The 18,575-nt window shown below is 41.3% G+C and overlaps 1 protein-coding gene across 9 annotated transcripts in view; it reads right to left on the bottom strand.

Moving 5' to 3' along the window:
* Positions 1-18,575, bottom strand: part of KIF13A (kinesin family member 13A) — a 220,889-nt gene that overhangs the window by 2,270 nt on the left and 200,044 nt on the right. For 5 of the 9 annotated variants that reach the window (XM_058732899.1, XM_058732900.1, XM_058732904.1 and 2 more), the window contains 7 exons: positions 18,114-18,266; positions 16,288-16,365; positions 12,925-12,972; positions 11,517-11,628; positions 10,184-10,335; positions 9,603-9,707; positions 1,320-2,108 (listed from right to left, as the gene is read on the bottom strand). In XM_058732899.1, the coding sequence (XP_058588882.1) occupies positions 1,320-2,108; positions 9,603-9,707; positions 10,184-10,335; positions 11,517-11,628; positions 12,925-12,972; positions 16,288-16,365; positions 18,114-18,266 (1,437 nt within the window). Of the gene's footprint in view, positions 1-1,319; positions 2,109-9,165; positions 9,208-9,602; positions 9,708-10,183; positions 10,336-11,516; positions 11,629-12,924; positions 12,973-16,287; positions 16,366-18,113; positions 18,267-18,575 lie in introns of all 9 variants that reach the window. The other 4 variants (XM_058732903.1, XM_058732907.1, XM_058732908.1 and 1 more) reach the window with 2 other exon arrangements.

Raw genomic sequence — 18,575 nt, 5'->3', positions numbered from 1 at the left:
GTTTTGCAGTTTATTTAGGAGTATGCTGTGTAAGTGACTACACACTGAAATGTTAAGGGCTAGTATGAAAAGGGGGTAAAGCTTGTCGGGGGGAAAAGCCACCAAACCAGAATAACTTCCTCAGCAAAGCCAAGACCAATGGCATCATATCTTTCTAGATTACTTTTCTAGTTCTGTCTGCTCTTTGTTTTGCTAAGTTCTGGCCCTCCCATACCCCTCACTCAGCTGCAGTGGGGATGTGGGACCAAAACAGTGACCCTGGATGGAAAGAAATGGTGGCTCTCAGGAGCCCAGCCCCCAGAAGTGGATAATCTCTTATTTATACAATTTGCTGTTTTCCTTACGAGTGTTAGCAAACATCCACTCTGTTCCATTAGTTTAGGAATTAAACTAAAAAATTAAACTATTAAACTATAAAATTAAACATTATAACCAACCTGGTCACTTCCAAAGCCGAAACTTCAACTGCTCTGGGAATTCACCAATACTTCCCCCAAACATGCTTTTACCTATGGGCACTAAATGACGGTTTTGTAAATCAATTCTACTATGCATGCCTCCCTTCCCCCACGACCCTTTTTAACACCTCTGAAATTGGGATGTGTCTTACACATTTACTAATGTCATGTGGTTTCATTGGAAGTATTTTTTGCAGTGATACATAAAATAATGATTTAACTAGTAATTACAGAAATCACAGATTTCACGAAATACAGTAGGTGCTACCTGAATGCCTTGGGATAGCCAGTAATTAGACATCTCAGGGAACGGAATATGAGACTGAATGATCTTTAGTCATGTGAATGCTTAGTTCGTCACCAACCCACATGCCTGTTAGAAAGGCCACTGGTCCAGGGCACCTGGGTGGCTCAGTTGGTTAAGCATCCAACTTCAGGTCAGGTCATGATCTCATGAGATCATGGGTCATGGGTTCAAGCTCCAAGAAGGGCTCTGTGCTGACACTGCGGAGCCTGGAGCCTGCTTCAGATTTTCTATCTCTCTCTCTCTCTCCCTCTCCCTGCCCCTTCCCCACTCATGCTCTGTGTCTCTCTCTCTCTCTCAAAATAAATAAAAAATAGATTAATTAACCTAAAAAAGTTATTTGAAAAAAAAGCCACTGGTCCCATATATTCCATCGTCCATTGGACACCACACAGAGCCAGCTGGGCAGCAGTGAGTTTGCACTCCAGCGGGCCCATCTTCCCCATGTGAACCTCTCCTACTAAGTCCTGTGGTGAAGCACCTCTGGGGGTCGGTGCACAATCAGGCAGCCTCCCCAACAGTACAGAACACAGAGGACTGCCTCTGGAATTTATTACCTGTTCATTCTCTGCTGAGGAATGCAGCTGGGCAGGGCCCTGCGGCCCATCTGAGATACTCTTCCTGTCCATTTTATTGGGTAGGTTTCTTCTACTTGAAAGCTCTCCAGAAGAATCCGTCAATCCGTCAAAATCTTTCCCATCGGACACACCCATAAACTCTGTGAAAGAATGGTCCTCAAGGATATCTGTGGTGTGCTCTATGGTCACTTCCCTGGGGCAAAATTCTCTGACTGGTTGGCCGTTTCGGCTGGAGCAGGCATCCTGCCCTGAACAGGAGCCAGTCCTACAGAGGGATTTGGAGTTTTTCTCAGGGATGCTTTGGGGTGATGGGCTCCCTTTGGCTAAGGCACTGTTTTCCTTGAGTGGCACCATAATTATCTTCTCTTTAAGCAAGCCTCTTTCTAGTTCTGTCAACTCTTTGTTTGAGGACGGCCTGAAATCATGCCCAAGGGACGGTCCGTAATGCTCACTGGAGTCTGTATCCTTTGTCTGAATGGCTAGCTGGTCCGAGCTGTCACTGGAAGGGACCGCCATGTCGGACAGAGTGGCGTTGGAGGCACTGTGGGAAAAGTAGCCGCTGGTAATACTGCTGGTGGTAGGGCTACGGGACACTTCTTTCTCCAGGACCCTTGAGTTCACCAAATCTACTTTCGAAGAAAACCACTCCCTGTTCTCCAAGCTGGCATTGTAAACACTGAAGTCTGCAAACTCCACGGGCACGTAAGGCTGTGAACTTATCAGCTTCCTGTTAAGAGCTTCCAGATCATTTTCCTCCTCCTCAGAGTCCTATAGTAACGAAGCAAAAGTCACTCATTAGCTCCTTATGGCGACTTTATTGTCAAGTTTTAAATACATTCCTATTAAAGGCATTCACATGTGTAGTGTTCCTGAGTTTGGTTAAATCTTGTCACCTACGGTGGACCCAAGTACAATACTCTCAGAGATCCGTGAGCGTAAACCCACCTAATACGTAGGAGATTTATTTATTCTGTGCTCACTCCCTGCTAATTAGAAATGTTTCCTTCCCTGGTTTAAGTGCAGTGGACTCTTAATTCATTTTAATTGATGATTAGTTTTCAGTTGTGATGATTTCCCTTTGCTAATTAAATGAGGAGAGGGACAGCCAGGGGCAGAGAAGACGTGCCGCTTCGTTTGTTCTTACAATCCTTGCTTTGGGAAGCCAAGCGCAGGTAAGTAAGGTAATTTGTATAAGGTTTCTGAGCTATTTTACGGGGAGGGAGGGTAGTAAAATAAAGATCCCAACAGTGAAAAGGCCAACGAACATGATTTCAACACCCATTCCTGGTGTTACACTAACGCTGTAAGGTTGTAAAATACTAACAGTCGGTCTAACGATGAACGCTTTTTAGGGTTTTGGAGAAGCGTGGATAGAGGATTTGGCCAGAGATGAGGAAGGTCCTGAGATTTAAATGAAAATCTCCTTTGTCAAGTAGCTTTGGAATTCTGTTTGTGAAGACTGGTATATATGCAGAAGTGGGTATTCTCCATTTCCCAGTCTGTCTCTTTTGTATTTGATGGAAACCAACATAAAACATGTACATGTAAATGATAAGGAGCGCCTGGCTGGCTCAGTCAGTAGAGCATGCAGTTCTTGATCTTGGGGTCATGAGTTCAAGCCCCACGTTGGATGTAGAGCTTTTAAAAAGAAAAAAAATGATAACACAATCTAGTCATTTCTAATTAACCTCATAAACAAATATTCCTCTTCTCTGACAACATGCCTTTCATTCTACGAGTATTTATCAAGCATTCACTGTATGCCAGTCATTGTCCCAAGAACTGGGAATACCAACATTGAACAAAACCAGGCATGGTTCCGGCCCTCATGGAGTTAGGATTTTGGGTCCTTGCTCTTAGAACTATCCTGGACCCTGTTTTGGTGGATGGAAATTTCATTCAGTATAAAAGCAAGGAGACTGTAAAGACCTGGAACCAAAATGTTAACCTTACTCATTAAAGTATCATTTCAAAAGGTTGAGGAGAGAGAGGGGATAGGGAAGGGGAAGAAGAACATGCTTGAAGGATATGGGAGACGGCAGTTCACAAATTAACATAAATTTCATCGACTGAATTTTACAATAATAATTTCTTTTGCGTAAGATGCTAAATGGCTAAACCAATACCTTAATAGTCTTGAGTGCTTCTTAGTTGTTTTATTCTTTTTACTTGAGATTATTACATTTTATTGACACAAAGGATACTTAGGCCACATCACCAAAAAAAATTATGGCAACATCAGTAGTGCCTTTTAAGTTAAATGACAATTTGTAAGTGTTTAACAACATATGGTCGCTTTTCCTTGACATATATGATTAAGAATATATCTTTTTATCAAAATGTAAAATGCTATCTGGCAGAAGTAACAATTATTTTATTGGCCTTACACATTAAATTGATTCACTGTACTTCAAAGAGGAAATATTTTCCTATTTTTCCTTTTTCTTGTGCTAGATCTATATTTATTTATATATTTATTATATATATACATATATATATAATATATATAAAATACTCAAAAGCTGTATAACTCGAAAACTATAATTAGGTATAACAATTAAAATTGATTTTAAATTTTGAACAGAAAACAATGTGTTTCTTAAATTCTTTCCAAACATTTCTTTAAAATTCAAATGGCAACAGCTCTTTTAACAAACCTCTCAGGTTCAGAAGATACCAAATGAGCAGGGAAGTTTCTCTCTGAGTGCTCCTTAGATTTTAAAATAACTTGAATATAAATTATACAAAAGCATCAGCTGTCTTAATTCAATGGCTATTAATCAAAGGTGAGGGGTACCTGAGTGGCTCAGTTGGTTGAGCGTCCAACTTTGGCTCAGGTCATGATCTCGAAGTTGGTGAGTTTGAGCCCAGAATCGGGCTCTGCACTGACAGCACAGAGCCTGCTCAGGATTCATTCTCTCCCTCGCTCTCTGCCCCTCCCCCACTTGCACTTTCTCTCTCAAAAATAAATAAATTAAAAAAACAAAAAACCCCAAAAAACAAAGGTGAATGAGTATCAAATATCACTGGTAAAAATTCCAGAAAATTAGCAAAACAAAATTTTTGGCAACACTAATCTCGCCACCTTATTTTTAGCTACATTCTAAATCAAGTAGCATTATTAAAAAAGGGGGAGGGGGGAATGTTTGGAAAGGAGCAAAGATTAGAATTCAATCAGTGGCTTTTGCCCGTATTTTATTGGTTCTCTACTTGACATGCTTATTTGTTTTTTTCTTTTAATTTTTTTAAGTTTATTTATTTTGAGAGAGCGAGAGCGTGAGAGAGAGCGAGAGAGTGCGTGTGATCAGGGAAGGGACAGAGAGAGAGGGAGAGAGAAAATCTCAAGCAGGCTCTTCAGTGTCAACACAGAGCCTCATGTGGGGCTCCATCTCATGAACCATGAGATCATGACCTGACCCAAGATCAAGAGTTGGTTGTTTTCTTTTTTTTTAATTTATTTTTTTAATGTTTATTTTTGAGAGAGAGTGTGTGCGTACACGCAAGCCTGAACAGGGGAGGGCAGAGAAGAGAGGGAGACACAGAATCTGAAGCAAGTTCCAGGCTCTGAGCTGTCAGCACAGAGACTGACATGGGGCTAGAACCCATGAACCATGGGATCATGATCTGAGCCAAAGTCAGATGCTTAATCAACTGAGCCACCCAGGCTCCCCAAAAGTCAGATGCTTAACTGACTGAGCCATCCAGATGTTCCTCTACTTGACATGTTTAGACTCAAAATTGAATTTCTAGTGTTTGTATCCTTAGATTTCTTTCTTTCTTTTTTTGTAAGTAAGCTCTACACCCAATGTGGGGCTCAAACTCATGACCCCAAAATCAAGAGTTGCATTCTTTACTGACTGAGCCACCCAAGTGCCTCCCCCCCTCCCCCTTTATATTTATTTCCTTTTGACTGAAGCTGGCAAAGAAATATAATTCCCCAAGCCCCGGAATCTCTGATGCAATTAATTACTGAAAAGTTAGTTGTCGAAAAGAAAACCAAATCTTAATATGAGAATTAGTAACTTGGAGCCCTTTTTATGCCTGAAGTTATGTCTTCTCAAGACCGAGGAAAGGCCTGTCACCCTAAAACACAACTTTGCTGAATGAAATATTCAATCATAGTTTACTGTGTAGAAACAGGTACACATTTATCAAACTCACAAAGATAAAAAGTTATTCCTAAAGGACTAGAAGGAGCTTAATAAAACTGAAGAGTCTACAAAACCACCAAGAGATTAAGTTCAAATAGGGATCAGTCCATAGTGTTGCACCTGGGATGGGACTGGGGGAGGGGAATGACCCAAAGAGAGAGGCTAGAGGAGTTGGGGCAAGTTATTTCAAAAATGAAGAAGAAAACTCAGTAGAGATTAAACATTTCCCAACATGTAAACCAGACTGAAGGCTTATTGAGTTATTGCCTTCAAGGAGAAAAAACAGGACTTAAAATTGGCTTAAACTGTGCCATAAAGGAATTTGGTTAGACAGACTTTCTACTCCAGAAATATTTATCGTTGTATCTTCAAGGAGACTAAGTTAAGCACCTTCCTACTATGTCTTAAGGACAAAAAGGTTTAAAACCCTGCCCAAAAGTGAAGCATGGAGTCAAGTTCTCAAGTCTCTCTATAGCTACAGTCTTCATGATTTGATTTTTGCAATTCAGTTCATGCAGCTGATATTTACCTATAGACAACATACCTTGACTTTAAGAAGGGATCATAACCCACATTAAAGCAGTGACTCTTGGCAAGGAGTTTCACTCGATCAAAGTCACTTTTACTTCCACATGGAATGGGGTTTGTGTTGTCCACACAGGGAGATGGTCTCTTTTCAGAAGGACTATATCAGCCTAGGGCCCCAGTACTTCTGTCCATGGTACTAAAAGGCGGGCAGCCTTTTTTAGAAACAGCAGCAGCAGGGCAACTAAAACTGCACTATTTGGGGGAGCATCTGGAGTCCTTGGGGTCAGCCCAATTGTGCTGAGGGATGACGGAGCCTTTGTTCTTATGCTCTCATTAACCGCGAGACTTTGGGCACGACCCTCATCTGTAAAACGGAGAAATAAACTATATGCTGTCTATGCAAGACCCAAGAGAGGGAGAAGGGATTTCCTTTCTAATCTTCTCTCTGCTTAATGACTTAAAAAGATAGACTCCAAAGGCATGTTGTTGCCTTTATGTTATTTAAACAAGACATGAAGTACATTTGTGTATCTTCCCAAACTGATCAGACAACACACTGTGCTTTAAGAATCAAGCCTCAGTAGGCTGAGTAGCTCAGTCTGTTAAGCATCTGCCTCTTGATTTTGGCTCACGTCACGATCTCACAGTTTGTGGGTTTGAGCCCCACATCAGGCTCCGTACTGGTGGTGCAGAGCCTGCTTGGAATTCTCTCTCTCCCTGCCCCTCTCCTGCTTGCGTACATGCACTCTCTCTCAAAATAAATAAACTTAAAAAAAAAATTTTTTTTTAAATAAAAGAATCAAGGCTAGCTATATGTAACTATATTCTATTTGAAACTATCAGAAATTATTTCAAACTCCATTGATGAGACCAAACCACTGATTCACCCTCGGATTTTTCAAGAGTGTAAAAGGAAAGAGAGTGAATGGGAAACAAAAGGATAAAGCAGTGTATGTCCATTTGTAAGAGGAGAAATAAAATGAAAGCTTCCCACAGAGAATTAGAACCTCAGATCAAGCAATACCCTTAAAATCTACCAGAACATCCTGGAAAAGCCAGGACTATCTGAAATAAATCAAGCAGTTCAATAGTTTCAGAGATGAAGAGACAGAGACTTTCTTTTCAAAACTTTTTAAAAAAAAGTTTTATTTACTTAGTTTCTACACCCAATGTGGGGCTCAAAGTCATGACCCCAAGATTAGGAGTCGTATGCTCTTCTGACTAAGCAGCCAAGATCCCCTCTTTCTCTTAAAAAAAAAAAAAAAAAAAAAAATATATATATATATATATATATATATATATATATATATATATATATATATATATGAGAGACAGAGAGACAGAGGTGGGAAGGAGAGATCTCGAGTTGGGGAGGAGCACAGAGAGAGGGAGAGAGAGAGAATCCCAAGCAGGCTCTGCACTGTCAGCATGGAGCCCGATGCAGGGCTCGAACTCATGAACTGTGAAATCATGACCTGAGCCAAAGTTGGACGCTCAACTGATTGTGCCACCCAGGAACCCCTCTTTCTCCTTTTTTTAAAGATTTTGTCATTATTGTTTGGTGCCAGATTTCTAAGGAGAGTAGAGGCCATTCTCTCAAGTTTCCAGCAATAAAAATGGTACCCTCAAACCCTACTCAGTAGACTTCAAGGTGCATGCAACCACACAGAGGCTAAGTGCTGCTTGAGAGTTGCTGGGTTAAGAGAAGCCAGTTCCATCCTACCTTCTGCTAGCTAAAAGTCCTGAAATGGGTTTTATATAAAAATAATACAAGGAAAGTAAAGAAAATAATGAAGAGGCAAACTCTATCAACAGTGAAACCATCTGCTGGGTAGTCCCAGAAGGGTCATCCAGCAGTCTCCTGATGGTGTGTTCTACCAGAATGGATTGTTACAAGAGGTTTAAATTTACTACCCATGCATCATGGTAGTAGGTTCCACATCATCCAACAGATCCAACGAGCCAGAGAGTTTGCAAGGGTCATGAGCTAGCTACTTGGCCTTTGCAGCCCATGATGCAGCCTTATTAATTAAGCAGGGGAGGTCAAGTAAGTGAATGAGCAACATATTAGAATTTAGAGATGTAGGGGCAGGTGTTGATGTTCACCCTCTTTTCCATCAGGAACTATGATGGAGACTTGGGACTGAGGGGCAGGGAGAACACAGAAGCAACGGTGGGGAGAGGGACAGAGGGGAGGGGGAAATGGTGCCTTTTCTTCTGTCCTCCACAGACAGGAGGAATGAGAAGGTCATTTCCTAAGGCCTGTGAGCTCTCCAAGCATGCAGGTGCATGGCCAACTGCATTCCGGGTTAAGTTCCTGTTAGGTTCACACAGTGAGCAGCAGGAGCCCATTTTAGAACCTTCAGAGGACCTCACACCCCGGAGTCTTTGGACCAGGTCTGATGTGCAGCTGGGAAAGGAAACCTCCCACAGACTGCCCACAGATCAGACTGTCCTCAGATGGAAACACCAACCAGCTCTGTCTTGTTCCAAGCTGCTTTACTTTTTCAAAGCCCAGGAAGCCACAGGAGAGTGAAAGCTCAGACCCAAGAAAACTGTTTCCAGGTCTGGGAATACAGTTTGTTTTTTATTTTATTTTTTTTAAGTTTATTTATTTTGAGAGAGCACGAGCAGGGGAGGAGCAGAGAGAGGGACAGAGAGAATCCCAAGCAGGCTCCACACCATCAGTGCAGAGCCTCTTGCGGGGCTTGAACCCACAAACCGTGATATCATGACCTGAGCTGAAACCAAGTGTCAGATGCTTAGTCGGCTAAAGCCGACTTAGCCAGGCACCCTATAGTTTGATTTTTAAATTGAGGTATCCCATATAATCCCCCGTGCCTGGTATAACAGCGTCTTAAAAACGATTTGCAAATGCGTAATTTGAAAACCAAGAGCCGGGGAAGGGCATTTTACAGGCAGAGTTTCAACCTACCTGTGGCTGAAATACAGATAAGCCATCCCAAGAGCCAGCCTGACACTGAGGGGGTTGGGACCTATTTTGCCGCCTGAGGTGCTGAGGCGGTAACGGGGGCAGTGAGGGTTTGCAGCACGGCTTCAAGCTGCAGAATCAGCTTAGCGGGAGCATCGGGCGACACGAAAGGAGCTTTCAAACATCCCCACAGCTAAGTGCATGATTTACTCACTGCAAGTAAGTGCAACTCCTCTAGGTAGATTAACTTCAGAATCTGGGCAGTATGCAGAGACACATTAGAAAGATCCAGAAATCAGTTAAAGCGATCTCTTTGTTACCCTTTTCAAAGACTAGAATCAGTAAGAGTGCCTTTTCCCCTTTTTCTAAGCAAGTTGATACTAAGCAAATAAATAAATAAATAAATAAATAAATAAATAAATAAATAAATAAAATAGAATGCACACTCAGAAGAATCAAAGGTCATGGCCACATTCATGCAACATTTCATTACCAGTGATCACATTGTTTTCTTAAAAAAAAAAAAAAAAAGAGAGAGAAAGACCCAATACATTATCTTAATTTCTTCTTAAAGGATTTGGATGATTGTCTGTGAAAGGGCCTTTAAAACCCACCACCGGGCAATACGACAGAAATGGTTCTGGAACTTACAATCTTCTTCTCACGTTTGCTATTGTGCTCTAGTAGCATGTTGCTGCCATTGCTTCCCGAGGGCACAATGCAGCCAGGGTTACGTGGCTGAGGTGGAGGCATGCTCTGCAAAGGTTAAGACACACAGATGCATCACACACAGAAGACGCCGACAGCCGAAATACACGGTTAAGTACGTGCAAGTTAGCAAAGCAACACGAACACTTGTATTCCACAGGAGTAGTGCGGAGATTTCGCGGGCCGAAGTTAAAACCACTGATGAAGTCTGACAAGACTACACAGACTAATGGCAAATAGCATAACTGGATTTATCAAATTAAAAAAAAAAAAAAAAAAAGCCCCTACTATTTTCCAAACACCTAGGGAACACCTTTCTCACATGGAACGTTAAAAAAAATACTTTGAAAAGCCGTAAGCAGAAAGAAGATAACAGCAATAACAACACACAAGTTCCCCCGTGACCCTGGGTGACCCACACGTGTCTACACGCAGCGCCCAGCTTGTAAATGCACAACTGTCGCTGCTCCCCAGGCAACACAATTCTGTTCTTTTTTACGCGCACAGAGAACTCTGGTACTTACCTCCTGGCTTAGAAGAGGCCTCGCTTCAAGAGCTATCCTTTTCTTATGCTCCTCTTTTACAGGCATCAGGGGTTTGAAAAACTTTGGCGGCTGGGGAGAGAATGCTTTAAAAGGACTGACTGTTAAGGCGTGAGGGTTCTCGGATGTACAACCTGGGAAGGACAAACAGGCATGAATTCACAGGCACAGAGCACTTTTAACCAGCGCACAGGAAGCACAGTCATCACCTAGCCAGAGGAGGAGGATCTGGTGTAACAAAGAAATTAACATGCTGATATTTGGCTAACGATTCAAACAGATGTGGGCAAGAATGGAGATGTATCTACTGAGTCACTAAGAGTCATCAAACGACTGGGAGGCATCGAAGAAAGCAGAAACTAAATTTTCTACCTTCTTTTCAAGATCCAGCCTGAAGCACCACCTATTAGAGCGATTTCAACTCATGCTGATTTTCCAATGCTCTGAATTCCTGGACGCTGTTGTCCGTACATGCATTTGGGCTCTTTATCATTTATTATCTAATTTTCCATGTATCTCATTCCACAGTTAGAATTTAGGATCTAGAATGGTACCTTTTTGTATCTTTCACTGCATATAGCAAGTAGAGGCTCAATAAACGTTCAATGAATGCATCCTGTACAAATTTTCTTGCAAGCCCCCTTTTCTCCCAAGCCACCCTGGCTCCATATGGCTGAGGAACAATTCCTCTTTCCTGCTTTCACTCATTTCTGGCCGTTTAGGGCCTCTTTTCCTCCTCCTGTATTTTCTTCCCAATTCTCTGGTACAGTGTCATTTAGTAGGTAAAATATAAGCTGATTTACATATTCAGAGAATGCTGTTCCTCTCAGGGCACTGGAAGATTACACAGTTAAGGAATAATGCTGTCACTGATCAACCTCATTTCTGGTATCATTTTTGGAACCGCTCGGGGAATCAAAAATTTCTTGTAAAAATCTTTTGAGTACAAAAACATCACATGGGTAGATAGTCTTTTGGTAAAGAATGAAGTCTAACCATAATGTAATAAGATTTGTGTGCATCTCAAAACTGACTTCAAATTCAGGAAATGCTGTGGGAAAAAGGATTTGAAAATTCTAACGTGCTACACAAAAAGCCGATTATTATTATTATCTGGAAGATATACTGGCTACAAAGCAAGAAGAAATCAAATAAGTGAATGTGACATATTCTATTCAAGAAGACAGTTTAGAAACATCCAGCCCACTAAGAATTTCAGGTTCCTATCTTATTATAGGCCACTTACAAAAGGATCCCCCCGCCCCATGCTTTTCCTAAGAAATTATAAAGAAAGAACATGGAAAAACAATCTCACCACTACTTTCTTTACTCCTTCGAGGCGAATCCCTGGGTAAAGTTCCGTAACAGGCTATATCTTGGTAACTGGAGCTGTAGTTAGACATGTCTAATTGGTTCTCTAACCAACCCTACAAGGAAAAGACATGGGTTAACTGCAGTTAAGTTCCTTTAAAAATGAGAAATGAAGGGGCGCCTGGGTGGCTCAGTCGGTTAAGCGTCCGACTTCGGCTCAGGTCATGATCTCGCGGTTCGTGAGTTCAAGCCCCGCATCGGGCTCTGTGCTGACAGCTCAGAGCCTGGAGCCTGTTTCAGATTCTGTGTCTCCCTCTTTCTCTCTGACCGTCCCCCATTCATGCTCTGTCTCTCTCTGTCTCAAAAATAAATAAACGTTAAAAAAAATTAAAAAAAAAATGAGAAATGAAGCCCAGATTTGAGTTTTGTTCTAATTTTTAAAGGCAGTATGTGCGCTTCCTTATTTTTATTGTAAAATATTTCCAACATATAGAAAAGTATGAATGGCTGAATAACATGACCAATACTGTCATACCCAAGATATAGCTAGAGTGTTAATGTTAATCCTGTATCATGTTTGTTCAAGACTTAATAAAATCATTATGAACAGAGTAAAATCCTCTCCTGAACCTCTAAGGTCCCATTCATTTTCCTTCCTCCCCAGAGGCAGCCACTTTTATACATTTGGTGTGTTATCTAGGATGACTGGGTAAAGACCACAATGAAACACTTTTCAGGGTGAAATGGTTCCACTGATAATTTTGCCTGGGTAGCAGGCATACACTGGGATTGCCCCAGACAAACTAGGTGGTATGGTTACTCTACTCCATATGCCTGAGATTTAAAAGTATCAAACTGGCATAAGATATTGGTATACTAGAGAGAGAAAACTTGTATGTATAAGTTTATTTAATCTTACTCCAACTTCTCAGGAGTTGGCTGCCACTAAAGACTAGTTTTAAACTTCTTGAGGGCATAATCTGTGCTTCTATTCTTTGAATCACTTAGTCCCTGGCATAGGGACATATATACAATATATGTTCCAAGAAATATTTGCTGAGTAAGGTGACGTTGTAATATGTCCTTAATTTTAAATCCTCAATTTTACCTACTTGAAATAATTTTGATTTTGCTAGGGTAGATATAATACCTTCTTAAAGCATTGAGTTAGACCCATTAACACACATTCAATTATGTGTAGTATCAGCTTGATACGGCAAATATGCTAACTTACAATGTAACACTGAGTGCACAACAATTTCATATCAACTATTTGAACTTGAAAATGGACATGTAGAGACAATAATCTGAATAAGATTGAGATAGGAAATCCTGAGATTTTCAAAACACCAGGATATCCTAAATTTTCAGACTTAGATGCTGTTAATTATCTAGCCATGGTAAGTGCACACCTTATCATCTTCATCAAAGCCAGAAAGGTCTGGTCGGCTGGAGGAGACCTGTAAGAGAGCAATGGTTTTATCAACGTAGTTCATACGTGTAACATAAACTACATATATAGAAATGTAGTGTCGCATTTACAATTGAAACCTGTATGACCTTCTCACGTCCCTCTTTATTCTGCAGTCCTCAGGAGTAACAACTACCCTCAATTTGGGGTTTATTATTCCCACACCAGCTTCATATAGTTACTTATATACATAAAATGAATGTACACATAAAAATATATGCACATCTTATACATAAAAGTATTACTATATGCACACATAATATATATTTTTTGCGAATTTTTTAAAAAAGTGGTATCTTACCATGGTCTTTTTAATTAGTCTCATAATTTATTTGTTCTATTCTGGATAGATATGTAGGCCACTTCCAATTTTTGTCAGTTACAAACTATAATGAAATAAATTATTGTTACGGTCCCTAAGTACCACTCTAGCTGTACCCCACAATGATTGACATGTATACAATTTCGGCATTATTTAGTTCTAAATATATCCTATGTTTCTTTTTAAGTTTGTTTATTTATTTAAGTAATCCCTACACCCAACGTGGGGCTTGAATTCATGACTGCGAGATCAAGGGTCACGTGTTCTACCGACTGAGCCAGCCAGCCAGGCGCCCCCATCCTGTTTCTATGAGACGCTCTAGAAGTTATACTAAGGCATGGAAACCCTGGGCTGCAGATAAGGTTTGTGTGCCTTCCACTTGCTCTTCCATAGCAATTTTAGGGTCAGCTTATGAAATTCTATAGGAGATTATGTGGGAAATTTATACATCAGTTTAAGGAGATGTTCCAACTCTTTTGATACTGTGTGCTTCCATCAATGAACACAGTCTGTCTCTCCACGAATTTAGGCTTCATTTATGGTGATAACTGCATTGAGATTTTCTGTCTTCTTGATTCGGTTTTTGTAGGAAAATTCCATTTTGTTGAAGCTTTTACATTTACTGGTATAACGTTATTCATGGTTTGCTCTTAATGCTGTCTAAATCTCCATTCTGTTTGTAGTGATATGTCCATTTTTATTTCCAATAATATTTGAATTATTATCCCAATATTTTTTCTTCCCCAATGAAACTTAAGTAGAAGTCAGTGCATTTGACCAGTCTTTTCAAAAGCCTGCTTTCCAGCTTTGTTGATTCCATTGTTAGTTTTCTATTTCATACACCTATGTTCTAATCTTTATTATTTCCTTCTTTATTAGGATTCTGCTCTAGCATTTATTATTACCTTAACATTTTTTTATTCTGATTTTGTTTAATTTAAAAATTATCTATCCATAAATATTTCTCTGTGAATCTCTAAAAAATACAGAATTCCTCCTCCCTTTAAAAAAACAATAACCACAGGGGCACCTGGGTGACTCAGTCAGAAGAGCACGTGACTCTTGATAAGACTTGGGGTCAGGAGTTTGATTAAAAAAAACAAAACAAACATAAACATAATACCATTATCACATCTTAAAAAAATTAAGGGATTCCTAAATAGTATCAGATATCTTCCAGTGTTCAAATGTCTCATAAACATTTTCAGTGAACTCTGAATCAGGATCACAACAATTTGTACATCGCAATCAGAGGATGTATTTTGTCTCTTAGGGGTTTTCCCTTTTCTAGGCCATTTGTTCCCATAAAGTTTCCCTCTTGCTGAGTCCCCATTGTGTCATTTAACATTCTCTTCTGTCCCCTGTAACTGTTTAGCAGGTAGATTCAGAATCTTAGAGCAGGATCATTTTTTAGGGGGCTGGAGGTGGACAGAATACTTCATAGGTGGTCTGTCTACACCTTGTAGCACAGATGTTTCCCTCGTTGTTTTTCACTCTTCTTTTTAATACAAGAGCCATACATCCCTAATAGTAGCTCACTGTTCTTTCATTTTCCCTACTGTCTAGTATTCGGCTCTGTAAGCGGAGTAACAGGGAATTCAGAGCCCAGTTTCTGTCTAACTACCACTTCCAACCACATCCCACAAGTACTGGTACATGTACCCGTTTTTATTATCATTTTGTTCTAAATACATCCTGATTTCCATTACGCTCTCTTCTTTGATACCTAAAACTTAATTAAAAGACCATTTTTTTCTTTTTTTTTTTTTTTTCAATTTACACGTTTAGAATATACAGAAATACACATCATTTCGACCCCACCCTCCCTCCCAAACTTACAAGAGCTGGAATCTTTATTGTGCCCCACTCATTTTTTTTTCCTTAACCTACCCAAAATGCTTTTCATAAATAAAACCAAGAAAACTGCTGAATTAATTTATGTTGTAGATTTTTTACATACGTAGTATGAGGCTCCCATTATCAGTTTCTAATAACTGCATTGTAGTCAGAAGTAACCTGTACAAAAACGATTATAGGGGGGTGCCTGGGTGGCTCAGTCGGTTGAGCGACCGACTTTGGCTCAGGTCACGATCTCACGGTTTGTGAGTTCAAGCCCTGCGTCGGGCTCTGTGCTGACAGCTCAGAGCCTGGAGCCTGTTTCCGATTCTGTGTTTCCCTTTCTCTCTCTGCCCCTCCCCCACTCATGCTCTGTCTCTCTCTGTCTCAGAAATAAACATTAAAAAAAAAAATGATTATAGGGATTGTCTGGGGCTGCATTGTGGCCTGCCGTATGACAACTTTTATCAATGTTCGCCATGTTTTCAATCACTTTCAGGCAATTCTGGAGAGGAGGAAGGCAAGGATGCTGTGCTTTTCCTTGGCAGGATCTTACACCCTGCTGCTTCTGGAAAAGAGACTGCTTTGCAACTGTCCATGCCCTAGTCTGTCCTTTCTTCCCATGACAGTGTTCCCCTGCACTAGAAGCAGTTTCTGTCAACTGGATTTTCCAGATGAACCGGTTGAGGAACAGAATCCAGTGGTCAGGGGAGAGACCAGGAACTAGAGGAGTGTCTACATGAAGGTGCCTGGAGCCCTGTCACACTGATGGGCAGCCCAGTAGAATCCACCAGGGCAGCCTGAACAGGGCATAGAAACGGATTCACGAGCAGCAGCCAGGATTTTTAGCTGACCTACCAACCTTAAACCAACTACATGCATTTATGTCTCAAGAAACTTCTTTCAAGGACATAACTCTATGACCAGAAATCCGTAAGATCCCACTAAAGGCTCAGTCATGTGACCATACCAGCGCTCTCTGCTGTGGTTCCCTAGGAGAGGACAGGCTTGGTGCTGCGGGATGCCCACACCTCCTGTGGGAGGCCCACAGGGCCTATTCCCGCCTGACTCCAGACCCCTTACGCGCCGCCCCCACACCCTGACACACGGCCAGGACTCAGCAGAGCCTCAGCAGGGTGCACTTACATTGTGAACATTTGGCGTGCTTAAGCTCCTCCGGAGATGCCGAGCTTTCGTGGACAGTGCTTCTTTGACCGTGACCGCCTGTAAAATTTCACGATAGCATTTATTTTTTTTTTCCTTCTGATAACAAAAATAACATACATTTAGTGTGGAACGTTTAGAAAATACAGAAATACGCATCGTTTCGACCCCACACTCCCTCCCAAATTTACAAGGGCTGGGATCTTTATTGTACCGCACTCATTTCTTTTTCCTTAACCTACCAAAAACGCCTTTCATAAATAAAACCAAGAAAACTGCTGAACTGATTTATGTTGTGGATTTTTTACATAGGTAGGCAGAGAAAACACAGAGGTACCCCTAAGTATAGATGTCATTTGGAAAACCACAGTCAACTTTTATGCTGTTTGTACTTTATTCATGCAGCAATTTTGGTGGGACTCCCACTGAAGGAAGGGTTTTCTGCCAGATGCCAATCTTTTTTTTTTTTTTTTTTTAATAATTAAAAAAAAATTAAAAAAAAATTTTTTTTTAAACGTTTTATTTATTTTTGAGACAGAGAGAGACAGAGGATGAATGGGGGAGGGGCAGAGAGAGAGGGAGACACAGAATTGGAAGCAGGCTCCAGGCTCTGAGTCATCAGCCCAGAGCCCGACATGGGGCTCGAACTCACGGACCGCGAGATCGTGACCTGAGCCGAAGTCGGACGCCCAACCGACTGAGCCACCCAGGCACCCCTAAATTTTTTTTTTTTTTTAACGTTTATTTACTTTTGAGACAGAGAGAGACAGAGCATGAACGGGGGAGGGTCAGAGAGAGAGGGAGACACAGAATCAGAAACAGGCTCCAGGCTCTGAGCTGTCAGCACAGAGCCCGACGCAGAGCTTGAACTCACGGACCGCGAGATCATGACCTGAGCCGAAGTCGGACGCTTAACCGACCAAGCCACCCAGGCGCCCCCAGATGCCAATCTTAGTACTTCTGTTGCTCACAAGGCACTTTCCAGTAACTTCAACTATTGCCTCCATGGATGACAATTCCTGTCTTAGAGTTCTACTACCTAGACTACATTCACCTGAATGTCCCGTTGTTGTTGCAGAAGTTAACCTGGACCCCGAAATTAGGGAGATGGTAATAGCACGTGGTTAAACCTGTGGACTTAGGAGTCAAGCCCTCCAAGGTTTACAACTGACTTTGCACCACTTGTTAGCTGTGTAGCCTGTGGCGGGTTAGCTTATTACCATGGCCTCAATTTTCTCACTTACCAAAGGAGATTGTGACAGTGTTTATTTCCCTCCTAGGGTGATCTTGCAGATTAAATGAAAGACTGTATTTAAATCACTCAGGCACAGTACTTCCAGAGAAGGTGTTTGATAAAATGTAGACATTATTTTAATTTTTGGTAATACTATTTTGTCCAAGTAACTACATCATATATATATGTATGTATGTATGTATGTGTGTGTGTGTATATGTTTATTCATTTCTGAGAGACAGAGGCAGAGTGTGAGTAGGGGAAGGGCAGAGAAAGAGGGAGACACAGAATCCGAAGCAGGCTCCAGGCTCTGAGCTGTCAGCACAGAGCCTGATGTGGGGCTCGAACCCACAGACCATGAGATCATGACCTGAGCCAAAGCTGGACACTTTACCGACTGAGCCACCCACGCGCTCCTCAAAGTAACTACTTTGTCGAATGAGACTGCTACTCAAGTCTTCCTTCTCTCACAGACTCAGAGGGAAGGTGTTTGGTAAATAAATTCATCTTTGTCCATGTGGAGGGGAAAGGGCTGGTGATCTCATCCTCTGGTCCAGATACTGCTGTTACTTGCCTGCCGGAGCCGTTCAAGACTCAGAATGTTCTCCACCTGCAGCACGCCTCGCGTGTACTTCTCAATGTAGGTCTCCCCATCGGAAGTGCCCTCGTTTTCACTCCTTGCTGCCATGAGAGCCAGTGTTTCCCGGTCCTCAATTTCCTCTGTTGCCTGAAAGGACAAGGCAATGACAATGCTTTTGTGTGAGTCATCTTTTTATCCAAACTGTGGTGAGGAAGTGATTTAGATGTTCTAAGAATTAACATATTCTCCAATACCTGTATTTCTTTCTTTCTTTTTTTTAAAAATAGGCTTCCTGCCCAATGCAGAGTCCAATGTGGTGCCCAATGAGGGGCTTTGAACTCACAACCCTGAGATCAAGACCTCAACTGAAATCAAGAGTCAGATGCTTAACCAACTGAGCCACTGAGGCACCCCTCCAATACTTGTATTTTGATATTTCTAAAAAGTAATATGTAT

Source organism: Neofelis nebulosa, chromosome 6 (assembly GCF_028018385.1).
Source record: "Neofelis nebulosa isolate mNeoNeb1 chromosome 6, mNeoNeb1.pri, whole genome shotgun sequence".
Taxonomy (NCBI): domain Eukaryota; kingdom Metazoa; phylum Chordata; class Mammalia; order Carnivora; family Felidae; genus Neofelis; species Neofelis nebulosa.
This window is presented reverse-complemented; position numbering and strand designations above follow the sequence as displayed.